This window comes from Serinus canaria, chromosome 1, assembly GCF_022539315.1.
Source record: "Serinus canaria isolate serCan28SL12 chromosome 1, serCan2020, whole genome shotgun sequence".
Classification (NCBI taxonomy): domain Eukaryota; kingdom Metazoa; phylum Chordata; class Aves; order Passeriformes; family Fringillidae; genus Serinus; species Serinus canaria.
The window spans coordinates 80,436,740-80,453,326 of NC_066313.1; the positions used below are offsets into that span (position 1 = coordinate 80,436,740).

Sequence of the window (16,587 nt, forward strand, 5' to 3'; positions counted from 1 at the left end):
TTGTGCTGTTGGGAAATACAAGTGTGCATATGAGCAGTGATCACAGAGGACTCCATGTCCTCTAAAATGAATTCTTGAGCTGATATGTTGAATTCTTCTGTTGCCTTAGCTTTGCTAATCTTTTTTAAAATATTAGTCTTCAAAAAATTAAGCTTAAAAAGTCTGCTTATGCAGGAAAGATCAACATATATATAATATTCTAGCTATTAGCCCCTAAATTGGAACCTCTTCAAATCCAGTTTAGGATACTTACTCTTACTGAAATTTAAACCAGCCTACACAATTTATCAACAGTCACACAACTTGGGTTTCAACTGACCTAAGGTTTTGTGCACAACATTTTTATAGGCTGACTTGTGCACTGGTAAAGAAAACTGCAAACTTACTTATTTTGTAATATAAGTAGCACTTGAACTGTAAAATCATATTTCAGATGCTGAGAGGTTTTTGTCAATACTGTCCCACAGATTTACTATTTCCAAGAACTTGACTACTGCAGAAATAAAGGTTTTTAAAGACCACATTGATGAGTTTCTCTCTGAACAGCTCATAGAGACAGATGACAGTGGCCGTGTTTATGCAAATCTTACCTAAATTAGGGTGAATGTTGCTAACACCAGCAGAGAACCAGCAGAGAATCCTGACCTTGCTGATTTATACTTCGAAAAGGTGAAGGTTCAAGTGAACTAAAATTCAACTATCAGCAAAACTGCATAGTCCAGGACAGACACAGGAAATTTGAAAGTAGATATGTACATTTAATTTTACTTAGCTAGTTCTGAAAATTCAGTGCAGTATTTGCTTGTGGAATTTCTTTGCCTCTCATCTGTATTTTTTAAATTTCACAGTAACAAATTTTTGGTTCAGTCTTGGAAAGTGCCTGCTTTTACTCTGTCAGGCTGGAGAATAGAAGCACTCCCTAGTAGGCAGAAATGACAGCATTATTTTTATTCACTTTTGAATAAAGCAGTTTTTCTCTAGATTGATACAGCTAACAACCTCTAATAGGTATGCACACCTCTACTACATGAAAGCTGGAAATGTTTCTGTATTTTCTTGCTCAAAAAAGAGAGGGGTTTCTACCTCTCAATGTGAAATCCTTGTGGAGAGAAGACACTCTTGTTTTACCTTGCCCTGATGGTTTGAGGTCAGAGCTATAACCACCATAGGGTTTACTTTGACTGTGTGTACTAAGATAAAGACTGACATTTGCGTCTGAAAGAGTTTTTGATTAATATAATGAGTGTATATATAGCTTAACTTTTTCATTGTAAAATATATGCCAGCTTTTGCAGTGAAGGTATACATATGGTTTACTTATGTCCTTTATCTGAGTGATATTTGGTGAAAAATAAGAAATAAAGAACAGGGGTTTTTTTAAAGCTAAATGGCACGGAATGTTAGGAATATCATAGCTAGTTAGATGCCTTCAGTTTTGTTTTCTCTGCTCAGTAATACTTGCCCACACAAGTGCTCAGAGGGTAGAAGTGTCATTTCACAAATGTATTTCTTCTTAAAAGAAGGCAAGCTAAAACATCAAATAATGCCTTTATGATAACATAGCTAAGGCTTGGCAACAGTTTTTGACCTTTGTAATAATGATACTTAGAACAAAACAATAGGAAAACGAATCAGCTAAAAGAATAAGGAAGCCCAAATAGAAAGAAGTTTCTTAGAAGACTTAGGTTCACATCTTCACTGAGTGAACCAAACTCTTGTCTTTTAGAGATGTAGAGATGTAACACTGCCAGCTAAAATTTGCATGAAAGTTTATTGCAAGGGTGAGAAAGAACCATCAGTACAAAACCTGCAGCCCCTTTCTGTAAGGCACATGTTCTGTTTAGGAAACATTCAGAGAGCAAGGGACTCATTTACATTGCTCAGTTTGCTGAACTTGAACATTTGCAGAAGTGTTTCTCTGAATCACATGAATGATGCTTTAAGAACTGTACTTGAGATGTGTCACAAAAGGGCACTTCTTGTTCTTCATATTAAGACCCCTTACTTTATTTAAATATCAAAGAGTTTGTCACTTTTCCCACAGCTCAAGATTACTGACTCTTGGCTCTTTACCTTTCTGACTCCTTCTTCTCCTCACACTCAGTCTACAACAGAAATAAAACATTTGTTTTATGGGCTTTTACTCATCTCAGTAGTAATTCACACAGTCCAAGAGGGGTTGAAAACCCAGCAGGAACACTCCATACTGAGAACCCTCAAGTCGTCTCTAGTTTTATCTACCATTAGGTAGACATAAACTATCCTAACCCTTTAGCACTTTTACTGCTTTGTAATCAAACTGAGTAAGCAAAGAATAAAGTAAAATTAAAATATAATAAAAACCAGTCTTTTAAGAAAAAACAAAATACAGCTACACTTCCATTGATTAAAAAGTATTAATAGGGTTTTTCTAAGTGCTTACAATAAAATCTGTGCTTTCACTTTGCTTCATTCTAAATCTATTTGCAATTGAGTTGAAATTGCATTTCAGCTTGTTTTACCAGTAATCTGAAACATGCCATCCTACATTCTTCAGCTAGAAGGGTGACTTTCTAAAAGTGTAACAATATCAAACAATATCAGTTGTTATTTATTTATGAAATAACAACTTTTTCCCCCTATGCAATAGTGCTTTGACAGGTAGTGAACCAAAAATTATGAAACACAATAAGTTTTGAAAGGCTTTCTGCTGTGGGATATATTTTAAGAGTTATTTTTCCATCTCAAATCACAAAGCTAATCTCAATTTTTTTATAAATCGGCAATTTTCATTTTGACTTCACTCAAGGGCTTTTCAGTCTTTTTCACAGGTGCACTTGACACTGACAACAGGAAGATAAGAGATGTACGAGAGAAATCACATCAGCTTAATTTAGCAGTTCTCTAAAAATAGAGACATCTCTTCTGTTCCTCTTCCACAGCAAAGAAGCGACACATATCTTGTGATTTTTTACTGTTTGATTTTCATACAGCCTTTAATGTTTATTTATCATCTTTTGCCAATGGAAGGGAAAGAAATCCCTATTCCTATCAGAAAAGCATTAAGCAGCTGTCACCCCAGTTTATGGTTTTAGCTTGGATGAAAACATGATGCCACTGAATTTCCAAGTGAGTTTTCTGTGCAGAGTGCCACAAGCCAGAGAGTACAAAGAGTAGCAAAAAAAAAAAAAAAATCCTACATGGATTTAGTAAGCATTACTCCAGAGGCTTAGTACTTCATATGAGACTAATATATATCCATCTACTAAATGTTTCAGAAATCAGGCAAGCAGAAAAACTTAACATTTCTCCTTCTATGTCACAAGCTTGAGGACTGATGTAAATGTCTCTAAGACTGGATCGTGTCACTTGAAGAATCCTTATTTAGTTTTTGTTTCAGTATGTCCATTGGTCTGTCATATTTTAAATATAGGTCTCCCAAAATTAAGGGAAAAACATGCATTTCTAACAGGGAAATATATGTAACGGAACTATATTTTGAAAAAGTATGCAGATAAAACCATAGCTTGGGGTGGATGTTTTAAAATCCATGCAAGCTCCACTGATTTGAATTCTGTTCGAAAGCTGAAATTGGATGGAAAAAGCTCCTAAAATGTAAGAGGAGTCTAATTTTAAACTCTAAAGAGGGATTCTTTTCACTCTTGATGTATTACATTTAAAAATTAAACCACAAGAGACAGACAGAGACTGCGGGTGCAGTGGGGGAAGGACACAGTTACCCTGAACCAGATGAAAAATGTAAACACAGCATTAACTAAACCCCAGGAGACAGCAATGGGAGTGGTACATTGTGGTTCCAGCAGCTTAACCTGCTGTTGTAGTTTCAGTCTAGCCAGCAGCCAAACCCCACACAGTCACTTGCTCACCTCCCCCACTAGGCAGGACTGGGGAGAGATTTGAAAGGGTAAAAGGAAGAAAAATTGTGGGTTGAGACAAATACACTTTAATAAGGAAAACAAAAGCCATGCACACAAGCAAAGCAAACCAAGGAATTAATTAGCTGTTTCCCATGGGCTGACAGGTGTTCAGCCATCTCCAGAAAAGCAGGGCCCCATCACATGAAAGGGTTACCTGGGAAGACAATCACCATCAGTGCAAATGGTCCCTCCTTCCTCCTTCTTCCCTCTACTTTATATACAGGTGATGATGTTACAGGTATGGAATATCCCTTTGGTCAGTGTGGGCTGCCTGTCTGTATGTGTCTCCTCCCAGCCTCCCATGTACCCCCAACCTTCTTGCCAGCATAGCGCTACAAAAAGCAGTGTGGTGGCTCTGAGTAAGCCCTGCACAGCAACAACAAAAATATCTCTCTATTGTCAACTCTGTGTTCAGCACAAATCCAAAAAATAGTCTCATACCAGCCACTGTGAAGAAAATTGGCTCTATTCCAGCCAAACCCCACACACCTGGGCATTTAAAAAGCAAATCATTACAAGTAAAGGTGAATTAGAGCAGGAATTTCTTCCAGGTCAGGCTTTCCTGACAAGGAATTCAGGATTAGTGTCAGAGAATCTGGCAAAAGGAAAGACAAAATTGGGAGGAGGATTTTCTGTACGCCACATTTCCTCAAGAGGCTATTTGCCCTCGTGAATGACATGCAATATCAGTCTTCTGTGCTTTGCATGTCCCCTTCTCCCCTGCAGAAGACTCTAAAGGAACTGCCCATCATTCTTCTGCTGCTGATTGTGATGGACATCTTCATTAGTAAAAACGATGTCAAGGAGACCTACCCTTTTTGGAAAGCTCTTGTAGGCACAGAATCAGTAAGTCAGGTGTCTTTCAACTCCAGTTCAAGAGGTGCCTGCATTTGGAGGCACTTATGTTTTACTGACAGTAGCATTCCACGAGTGCATAAAATTCGCCTTTAGTCAGGCTGTGAATGCTGACACTGTTTTGCATTTGGCAGCATCTAGGCATGCATTTTTTATCTCCTTCTTATCAAGATGTTCTCTCAGAAAAAGCAAGTACAGAAGAAAATACGTTTGAGATGAACACAAACCAAAATGTGAGACATATTAGACAGTTTTTGGACCAGTGTGATAGATTTAATGGAAATTTTTGACTATATTCCTACCTTCCCAAGTACCTGTAATTTCCATAGGAATAGCTTCTAGGGGCCTGTAGGGGCCTTTCACTTGCTCTGTAATATTAAAGCTCTGTGGTAACTCTGATATAAGGAACAATTTTCTGTTTGTTTTGAGAAGTATAGAGTTGTTAGGCACAAAGGGATGCTACTTGAGCAGGATTTTTGGGGCAACAGACTTAATAAAAATTTGCTATGCTAAGTCACAGACAAATGAATTGAAATAGAGAGCATTAAGGCTTTTTTCCAAGAGTTATGTGACAGTGAGTACTTTTTCAAGTTAACGTGAAAAATGAAAAATTAGTTTCATTCTTAATAGAACTGATAAGATTTGAATTTAATTTGCAACAGATTTGGCTCAAAGGTCTTTTTGCAATTGTGCCCATATGATGATCACTTCACTACCTGACACATGTTTGCTCTATGTCATGTGCATGATATATGTCCATCTCTGATTTCTTTGCAATTCCTGTTTTCTTGTTCCTTTATCTAGGATTCCAACAATTCAGCTGGAAGCAACATTAATCAATACAACTTTCTTGATACTGACTCTCATCACTTCTGAATATTTTTACCTGACATTTAAAGCACTATGTCAAATATATCAGATCAAGAAAGAACTTTAATAAGCCCCCACTGAGCTGCTTGCTGCTGTAGCTGTACCTTTTTCTGGATCTGCACTTGGGTTCTTCTCAGTTGATTATCTCTTTACTGCAGCCTCCAGTAGGACTTCAGATTTGCCAGGTCTCAGGACTCATCAATGGTTCAGAAAACAGTTTTTTTTTCAGTAAAAGCCTCTCTCAGAAAGCACAGTTTTTTGTCAGAATGGTTATTTCCAGCTCTAGAGTTTGAGGAACTGACTAGTTACACTCCTCATGGCCTATGACCATACAAACTAAAGCTCTGTTTAAAAAAGATACCAGGTTAAGTGACACCAACTGCAACTTGTTTTTAATCTAACCTCCTACAGCAGGGCTGTCCTGCAACAAGATGGTTGGAATAAACCATGTCAGCGATGAGAGTCCCCAAGCAGGACTGTGCCTGAACCCTCTCTCTGCCTGTAATTAAGCCGTAGAGATGTGCCCACAGTTATCAGCTGACTTGGCCTGACACCTCTTCAGTCCTTATTGTAACTCTTTGCAGAACCTACTGTAGATCTATCCTCTGCCTTTCTGGGCATTTGTTGCCATTTCTTCAGTTTTTCAATGTTGTACTTCTGTGAAATTGCCTCCCTGTACTTGCAGCTTAAGGAAAGCAAGCACTGGGGAGTGGGCTCTTTCCTGCAGCTGCTAAATGCTACCATGCTGCTTAAAATAAATACACTAAACCATGAGCTATTCCATCTGCCAAGAAAGATCTACGAAAAGCAGACAGTGAAAGCATGGGTCTGCTTTGCAGACTGCAAAACTGAAAGTAATCTTGCAGAATTACAGATTATGCAAATAAGACAGCTGCAAACAGAACATTTTTAACTAACTTACATTTTGCAGAAACTGAAGCTCAATAGTTTTTTTTTCTTGGTAGAAGAGGGCTTCTCCTGCCTGTGAACTAGTCCAAGCAATTGCAATCTGTCCCTGATTCTAATGTTTCTTTCCTTATATTATGTTTTTATTATATAGCAATAGCAAGAGTCATTGAATGCATGTTTTCCCTTCCCTAAATTGAAAAAAAAAAAAAAAGAAAAAAAAACTAAAATCCAGCTCTTACTTGAAATGGATCACAATTTAGTTGGAGGGAAAAACGTCAGAAGATACTGTGCACTACAGAAATCAAGGGTATGACATCTAGAGTAGATACAATGGATTTAGCTCATGGACAATCTATGGACTAGTGCTCTCACACAGACATCAGTTAAATTTCAACTCGTGATATGTGATTTTCTTTATGTTACATAGGAGGTGTGATAATGAATAGACAACAGAGCAATCTGGATGAGAGAGATTGATGGGCCCATGTCAGTGATGTGAGGTTCAATAAGGCAAAATGCCAAGTCCTGCCCTCGGGTCACAAGAACCCCACACAGCACTACAGGCTTGGGGCAGAGTGGCTGGGAAGCTGCCCAGTGGAGAAGAACCCAGGGGTGCTGGTTAACAACAATCAGTGCTATGATTTAATTGACATGCTGATGTTTGCTCAAAGGTGACATGATCTTGGATGTCTTTTTCATGTTTAATGATTCTGTGATTCTAAGTATCAGAAAAGCATTCACCAGGGAAAAGGTAGCTGCTCCAAGATAGGAAGAAGTCAGACTAGTAAAACATTATGATGATTTGGAGGGAGGCAAGACTTTTCAGAAAGTAATCTTAATGGATTGCATGCATTCAAGGAAAATCAAACTAAAGAATTTTTTTAGTTGATTAATACATGATTCATATCCTAAATTTCTGCTTTGACATATTGTTTTTCTCACTTGACATTTCTCCTCTAGGTTTTCAAGCCAAGTGTCCATGATATGATCCAGCTGGTTTACAAGGATCAACAACCCACTTGTGAAAAATGGTTAAAAACGAATCCCACCTGGACGCTTTGACACTGGCAATGCTCCAGAATAAAACAGTCTCCATCACCCTCTCAATTGTATATTCAGTGGTGGCTCTGGTCAGCATCCCTGGAAATTTTTTCTCCCTTTGGATGCTCTGTTGGCAAATCAAACCCAAAACACCTTCTGTTATTTTCATGATCAACTTAAGCATCACGGACCTTATGCTGGCCTTATGTTTCCCCTTCCAGATTTACTATCACCTCCAAAGCAATCACTGGATATTTGGCAAGACTGTTTGCAGCCTTGTGACAGTGTTGTTCTATTCCAACATGTATTCTTCGATACTGACCATGACCTTCATCAGCATGGAGCGGTACATGGGTGTGGTACACCCCTTGAAGCTGATCAAGTGGAGAAGAAAAAGATATGCCTTGGCTGCCTGCCTAGCTATGTGGTTTGCCTTGCTTCTAGCCTTCTACCCACTAGAAACTACAGACCTTACCTATGAAGTGAAAGAATTAGGGATTATAACCTGTTTTGATGTCCTGAAATGGGATATGCTGCCCACCTTTGCAGCTTGGGTAGCCTTTCTCCTCACTTTATTTGTTGTGCTGTTCCTGATCCCTTTTCTTGTAACAGTTGGATGCTACATTGGTATCATTAGGAAGCTAATTCAGACATCAAGCAGATATGGTAATAAGCAAAAGACTAGATCCATATACCTGGCAACAATTGTCCTTCTGTCCTTCATCACTTGCTTTGCCCCCAATAACTTTATTCTACTTGCTCACATGATCAGCCGCCTATTTTACAGCAGCAGTTTGTACCCTGCCTACAAGCTCACCTTGTGCCTCAGTTGCTTCAACAACTGCATAGATCCCTTCATTTATTATTTTGCATCGAAAGAATTTTACCAGAAATTTGTGGAAAAGTTTTGCCCTAAGGAAAACAGAAGGGAAAGTTTATTCTCTGGCAGGACCATGTCAGCCAGATCAATGTCAAGTGGACCTATGGATGGGTTAGAGGGAGTAAAGTTCAATTTGCAGAGGCAGGAAAGTGTTTTTTAGCTTTAGATATGCCCAGAAGAAAGACACCTGTGAAATTCATGAGTAAACACAGAAAACATTTCCTTTTGAAAGGCCATGCTCAAAATGCCTTGCTCCAGTGACAGAACTCAAGCTGTACTTAAATTGCATTTCAGGATTTTCTGGTCATGGAAGTGCTAAAGGAACTGAAGCAAATCAAGCAGGGTTAGCTTGGAAATAGCCTTGCTGCATAAGACCAAAGGATAGGTTTAGAACAGTTACTCTCAGGTTGTACTATAGTTAACCAAAGACTTGCAATTCTCAGTGAATGTGAAATATTACTGTACATTAATTAGAGCATACACCAAAGCTGGTTTGGGAGTAAGGGAGTTGTTTTTCTAAATAATGTGCTAAGCTTTGTTTTTGGTTTTTGATTACATTTCCTTCTCTGTTGTATTTTTATAAAAGAAAGAATAAAAGTAGCATGATATTTTACCATTAATGCATAATGCAGAGCCACTGTGAAATCACCACAACACTCACCAAACTGCTTTTCAGAGTCAAACCACACTGACACTTGAAAAGGTTCGGTTGACTCATATTATTTATTTATTTCAATCTTATACAGCAAAACATCTCATACAATGAAAGGAAAGCTAACAACATTTTCAAATACAGCTGCACTTGAAGTTATTAATTTCTCAGGACTATGGGGAACAGTTTATTTAAGGTAACAGACTTTCCCACATTAATCTATTACAGTACCAATGCTAATTGTATGGGGTTGTATCAACTGGTCATTTTCATCAATGTGTAGGCTACACATAGAAGAACCATCCCACTCAGCAGACTTCAGCTTTACATAGTGCCTGGGGAGTGATATTTTTTCTTCCTTACAGAGATGGTGTAAATTATAAACCAGATTTTCAGCTGGATAAATGAAAATTCAACCACAGACTGGAGAGTCATTATGTGCCAGCAGAAACCAGATGAAAACTTTTCCTGATGGCCAGATGTCAAAAATAGATTCCCTTCAGGCAGGCAAGAAGAAAGAAGAAAAGAAAGGGGACAATAAGGCTTGAGAATGGGAGCTGTACCAAATATCCTGAAAATAAGTTATGGCATGTGGGTTGAGCAGTCCTGTGTTTGGAGCTCTCCTCTGAAATATCTTTCTACAACTTGTTTGCATATTCTGTGCCCTGTTTAGTCCTTCGCACATTGCAACAACTGCCTGCATGCCTGGAAGGACAACTGCTACAGAACATGCACTGGGGACAGAAAAAAGAGATGTTTTTCCTGTAGTATTTACAGCTTTTTACCTGCATTGCAGTCTCACAGTCAGAGGAGAGACACAAACCACCTGAGAAGACTAGACAAGATGCCTTCACAAGCAAGACAAAAATACACCATATCCTTTTGCTGCGTTTCGACTCCAACCAACACTGAGGAGGAAGCCATCTGCAGTGTTGGAGATAATTGGTTGAGACATCTCTGGCTGCACTGATTCCTGAGCTCCTTTGCCTAAGTAATAGGCAACACCCAAGGCCCTTAAAATTTGCTATTTTTCTTTGGGTATCTCATGGTTAAAAACCAATTTTCCACCACTAATTACCATGAATTTCTTCACAGTGGAGGGTGGAAAACCACACCACGCACAGTGAGATATTTGAATGTCCTATCTTCTGCTAAAGTACTGTCAGTTTTTGGAGAAGAATAAATGTGAGTGGACCTAGCATTACTGTTTACAAGCCACTGAGAACATTCAGTGCTTTGTGGCATTTCACAGTGTTAGTTTTAATTGATCTGCACATTTTCTGTGTACAAGGCAAATCTAAGTGATACATAACTCACCTAAACCCTCCCATCAATTTGCCTGGAAGCTACCCTTCACTATTCACTTTCACATGATTCCAGCCTTCTCACTATCACAATTGTTTAATTGTTTTCTGCATTTTGTTCTGGCAGGAAATTTTTTAACATTTATACTGCAATCTCTCGCCTTTTTCTTTATTTTTTTTAACATGGAAATATTTTTACATTGAAAGGCTTTACTTCTCCTACATCTAATGCAGACTTTGACCCTGTTTTATCTTGAACATGGTCCTCAAGTGCATAGTCCCTCCTAAAATATGCTGCGAAGTGCCTGAACTCTAACTGACACAAAACAGAGCCAAAATGGCAGAAACCTTGCACTTTGGACATCAACTGCTATATTCTGAAAAATAGTGAATTGCTCCTTTTTCAAGTGAAAAACTATGCTCACAATGGACTGAAAATGTTCTCTCCAAACTTATGCAGCTGTTCATAACCCTTTATCTCTCTTCTGAAAATGTTTAAAAAGGAACAGGAAGGATGCCTCATTTGAGTACACTTCATGCCATTTCACTAACTAGCTTCTAGTTAACTCCTGTTGGGTCAGTGAGATTGTTCCTTGAGAGAGGAATATAAAAATGCACCCATTAACAGCAATCCTTTGAGTTCAATGGCATATACTGTGAAGTTTTGGAGAGTTTTTATTTGAGAGGAAAAGAATAAATTATTATTAAAAGAGGCCCATCATACTGTTCTTTGATCCTGGAAATACATCCTTCTGGAGCACCGTAAGAATAATGGCTTCTACCCTCCTTGATCAGTAAGTAAAAGTTGACATCCATATACATATAAATATAGGCATTTAAACATACATTGCAATTTGTGAAGTTATTGAGAAGTTCATGTCCATATTATGTTCAATATGGGCCCTGGGCAACTTGCTTACTTGTAAGCATTACAATGTAGTTAATGTAATTTTACTGAAAAGACAGGATTATAAAGGCTTCTGTTTGTTTTCAGGGTTGAGAGGGGAGTTTGTGTCTGGTGTTGTTTTTTAATTACATTATATAAATTTAACCTATGAATGTGCTTGAATTTTTTTGTAATATAATGATAATAATAAAAAAAATAAAAAGAACATGATTTAAGACTCATTCTTAGGTTTTTACCTGCCGTGCATGAAAAACTTCCAAACATAGAAGAGGGCAAAGAAACCAAGTTATGAAATAAAATTAATCTATTTCTCATTGTTATTGTGGATTTTTTCAGGTTTTTTTTCAGATTTCTTTACACGATAGATATATATATTAGAAGTTGGCATTGTCATAGACACTTCACCCAAATTTTAAAAGTATCAATACTTTAATTATGTGTTGGCTAACTTGAATCCTTCTCCTTATGCAATAGGTGCATCAATACATATATGTTTTTTAAATCTCTATGCATTTAGGAAGGAGCTTGTCCCACCCCCAGTCTGTAGCAGGGCATTGGAGGAAACTGGGAACAGACAGTCAGAGTCAGTAGTCATGGAAACATAGAATCATAAAATATATCAACTTGGAAAGGATCCACAAGGATCATCGAGTCAAGCTCGTGGCCCTGAACAGGACCATCCCCAAGAGTCACACCATGTGCCCAGGAATATTGTCCAAACACTTCCTGAACTCTGTCAGGCTGGTGCTGTGACCATATCCCTGGGGAGCCTGTTCCAGTGCCCAAACACCATCATGTTAAAGAATATTTTCCTGATATTCAACCTAAACCTCGCCTGACACAACTTCAGGCCAATCCCTTGGGTCCTATTCCTGGTCATCAGAGAGAAGAGATCAGTGCCTGCCCCTCACAAGGGGAGAGTGTCCCTCACAAGAGATCAGTGCCTGCCTCTCACAAGGAACTTGTAACTGCAATGAGGTCTCCCCTCAGTCTCCTCCAGGCTGAGCAGACCAAGTGGCCTCAGCTGCTCCTCATAAAGCCTCCCCTCTACACACTTCACTCTTTGTAGCACTCCTTTGGATGTTCCCTAAGAACTTCATGTCTTTGTTATATTGTGGCACTCAGGATGCAAGGTAAGGTCACAGTAGCATGGAGAAAAGCAGGACAATCACCTTGCTCAACCAGGTTGTGATGCCGTGCTTTCATAAATGTTCCCTAGAATGATTATGTTCCATTTAGTGTTCATTGTTTGGCTACATGTATGATGATACATGAGAGGGCCAGAGATTATCCTGAAGTCAACTCATGAGTTTTTGTCATTTTTCCAGTTCAAATAGTTTATAATAACATAAAGTGTTATCTGCATTGATACCCACCAGGGTGTTTTTTCTCTAAGGTGATGGTTAGGATATGTGCTTACCCAAAGATGGGAGGGATAGCACAAATGTTTGTGTGTAAAATTCAGTGTTGGTAAGTGTGAAGTAATACACACAGGGAAACCCAGTAACAGCTTTGTGTATAAAATGATGTTGCTTGTCAGTGACTACAGTGAATCATAATCCGTAAGCTCATTCATCAGCTCAGCATCATAGAAATCCATGGTTCATCCTTTCCTAGTTTACTCTCTGCACTTCTGGCCTCTGGCACAGAGAGGATCAACAAGGACTAGAAAAGACCAAGGTAAGAGCATGTGGTATCCTCTAAAAAAATAATTTTAAATCTTAGATTTTAAACTTTAAATAGTTTAGGACTGCTCATCTCAGAAAAGAGACAGTATAAGGTAGGTAGGAAAAAGGCCTCCAAAACCCCCAATGAAGTTGCAAAAGCTGATTTGGATGACTTACACTGCCTTTGCCCAATAATTGGTGAACAACATATTAAGCTAATGAGATCTAAGCCTAAAACAAGATCAAGTTCATACCTCTTCTTACAACACATAGTAGAACTAGAAAACACTTTGCCAAGAATGTTGTGGATGCACATAGTACACTGGGCAGAGAAACTGGAAAAGAACATGGAAAAGAAATCCATTGTAGGTTATTAAACAGGCAAACCACCACAGGCCCAGGAAGACCTCAAGGATTAAAATTGTCAAAAGCTGGAGGAAGTCATAGTATGTGACTGTCCTGTTCTCCCTTCTCTTGAAATGCCAGTGTCCTGTTTGAGGCAGGACGCCACAAACAAGACAGCCCCTTGGCTCCCCTCTGGTCCATCTCACACTCCCAGTTTAACCTTGCCAGAACCACCTTGGAGCCTGGTCTCTTCCACCCTGCTTGCTGGGGCACTGCCAGGGGGATTCAGCAGGAATTCAGCCTGCTACCATCTTGGAAGAGGCTATTCCACAGTCAGGGGAGCCTGGGGCACAAGCTTGATCATCTGTCATTTAGTCCTTTTGACAGGTCACAGTCACAGGATGGCTGAGGCTGGAAGAGACCTCTGGAGGTCACCATGTCCAACCCCCCCTAACCAAGCAGTCGATCTCTCACAATCAGGTAAAGATGAACTTGTGTCTTGCCCTTCAACAAATCTCTCCAGGTGCTTGTAACAGTTCATACATTTTGCTTCAAAACACATTACTATTAATTCAATTTCTTTCATATTGTCTTACCTCTGCTCTCATTTTTTCCATCACCTCTCTCTCAAAGGCTGCTGCTGTTGGACCTGACTAGCAGCAGACCTGCTTGTGCATTTGAGGCATGGCAATTCACCATTGCTGGTTTTTTTTTAACTTCTCAGGCAGCAGCCTAGTCTACTCTTTAAAGCTCTCAGCTGTATTAGGGAAGAACACAATTCTCTGGCATAAATTGTCACAAATACATTGGCAAATACACTCTAGCGTACCTTTTCTGAAAAAAAAAAAAAAAAAGGAAACAAAATCTTTTTCAATGACCTGACAAGTCCCTCTAAAAAAGGTAATTTAAGATGCTATGACCTGGCAAGGTCCATTAAAATAATCAGTTTTATTGGTAAAATTTTTATTGGTAAAATGGATCTAAAGTCACAGTTCTTTTTAGTGTCCCAAGTGAAAATTCTGATATAAAATAGCTCTTACAAGAGTGATTAGGATATAAGACTTGGTTATTGTTCTTAGTAATTAAATCCATCCTGGAAAAAAAAAACAAACCAAACTGGAATCTTTTATAAGAATAATGTACTTTCCTCATTCATGCCACAGTTCATAGTTTCAAAGGAGTTCAAAGGAGCAAAATTTCAGTCAGTTCAGAAGTTACTGAGAGCAAAATCCAGAATGAAAGTAATCCAAATATTTTAAAATTAATAGTAATTAGGTTTTTGCCAGTAATTGTTTTCTTCTTGAACATATAAAGTGTAATTATGTAGTGCATAATAGCGTACAGCATAAAGCTTAGTTGAAATATGTCTTTTTAAAGCTTTCTTTTTCATTTGACAAAAAAACCACAACCGTGCAGAACTGACGTCTGGACTGCCACTGAACTCTGAACTCCTGGTCTTTCATTACTTAGTTGCAAGTCTTCTAGTACATTTCCTTAAAGTCTAAACAGCTGGATTATGCTATCAAATGAGGAGACTCTCAAGCATCTTTAATGATAAAACATGAAGTTCAGAGCTGCCAGACAGTACCTTTCTAGCTTTTAGCATAAATAAATAATTGACTAACTTCCTGACTATCTTATCTTAGGATGATATCTTGCAGTTGGACTTTTTCTTCTGCAGAAATTTTCAGTGCAGGGACACTGATGGTTCTCTTTCCCCAGTTTCTGCACCACTGCCCACATGACCTGGCATGCTCCAATTTGCAAAAAGAAAAGTGCCATTGTCCTACTGAGAGCTTCCCAGGCTAATTGTCCTTTGGAGCTTTTCTTAGTATGCTCCACAGTCTTAACTGCTGTTGTTTGGTATGGTGAAGTACTAGGAAAATGGAGAAGTGATTTGTTGAGTGCCTTAAAATTGAGGAAATTAAAAGGTTTTTCTTCTCTGCTGTGTACCTGAGCAGCTTTATCAAAGGAGAAAGGACAACAGACTTATATGAAGTATAAACAGATTCAAGCTAGAGATGGGAGAAGGGTTAAGAAGTAACTTCTGTGGCAGCTGGGCAGAGAAATACTTAAAGTGTCTGCAGAGAGACACAGGAAGTCAGTTTCTGCAATAGGCTATCTGCAGTTAGAGAATGTCTGTAAATAGTTCTTTCATAAACAGCCACTTTCATTTTGGAAACATGGCGCCTCTTCAGCAGAAAAGCTGGGAGCAGCAGTAAATCTCCAGAACTCTGGTGTAAGGAAAGGAATGTGATTAACAGACAAATAAGCACTATGGAGATACAGAACAAACATCTCACAGAGTGACTCAAACCTCTGGAAATGTGGGCTTGCCATGCACAAAAGGTGTAACTTACCTGATCAAGTGTTGTCCTAAGCATCCTATTGTTTGGAAGCACTCATGATGACTGGTTATCTCCTTCATTTCCTAAATCATACCTGATGCGATTTTTGATTGCATTCAGACATCCAGATGCCAGTAGATCTCTCTGTAGACAAACAGTACAAAAGAAATATTTTTATCCCACGGCTATTAGCCTCTTCTTCTTGATAGCGGTTTTTGAATTTTGCCATCTTCATCCTTGTAACAGCAGGTTACAATAATATTCCTGAGGATCCCAGTAAAGACTCAAATAGGCTGTGGGTCTTTCTTATCTCCCCAAACTCACACAGCTTCAGAAAATAAAGGAAAATATACAAGTTAATGTATAAACTAAAGTCTCTTCCTGTCATTTACCTCTAAAGAGTCTGTCCATCTTCTCAATTAGAAACTCTCTATGAAGTGCAATGGCTTCTTCTCTCTCAAAAAGTTTCAGCACCACACCTCAGACTTGGTTTCCTCAGTTCCTTATTATTGTCAACATGCTGATATTTTTCCTTTCTCTATTTCATCTTGCATTCCATAGTATATGAAGAACGCATTGGTATTCCACCCCATTTTGATGAGTAATGCAAATTTCTCTCTACACTTTCACATAAAGTGTCCATATGTTTGAGCTTTTTTAAACCCCTAAATGAGTACAAAAATAAGTTAAAATACAACATCTAATTGTTCTTCACTTGATTCATCTGATACAATTGAGATGATAGAAAACAGAACTCTGACAGTGTTTATTTCCATATTCAATAAAGGTATTTGTTTCATAGGGTACAATTATTCCTGTTCTTACAACCATGAAAATTTGCTGAAGGAGCCTTAAGATCTGTGGCAATCATATCTTAGCATTTCTTAGTGTG

General features: G+C 38.5%; 1 protein-coding gene across 2 annotated transcripts in view; it reads left to right on the forward strand.

Moving 5' to 3' along the window:
• P2RY8 (P2Y receptor family member 8) overlaps nt 1–11,537 on the forward strand; it is a 33,132-nt gene extending 21,595 nt beyond the window's left edge. For both annotated transcript variants that reach the window (XM_050971780.1, XM_009085355.4), the window contains one exon: nt 7,512–11,537. In XM_050971780.1, the coding sequence (XP_050827737.1) occupies nt 7,580–8,632 (1,053 nt within the window). In that variant the 5' untranslated portion in view covers nt 7,512–7,579 and the 3' untranslated portion in view covers nt 8,633–11,537. The remainder of the gene's footprint in view (nt 1–7,511) is intronic.
• Nucleotides 11,538–16,587: the final 5,050 nt, after the last annotated feature.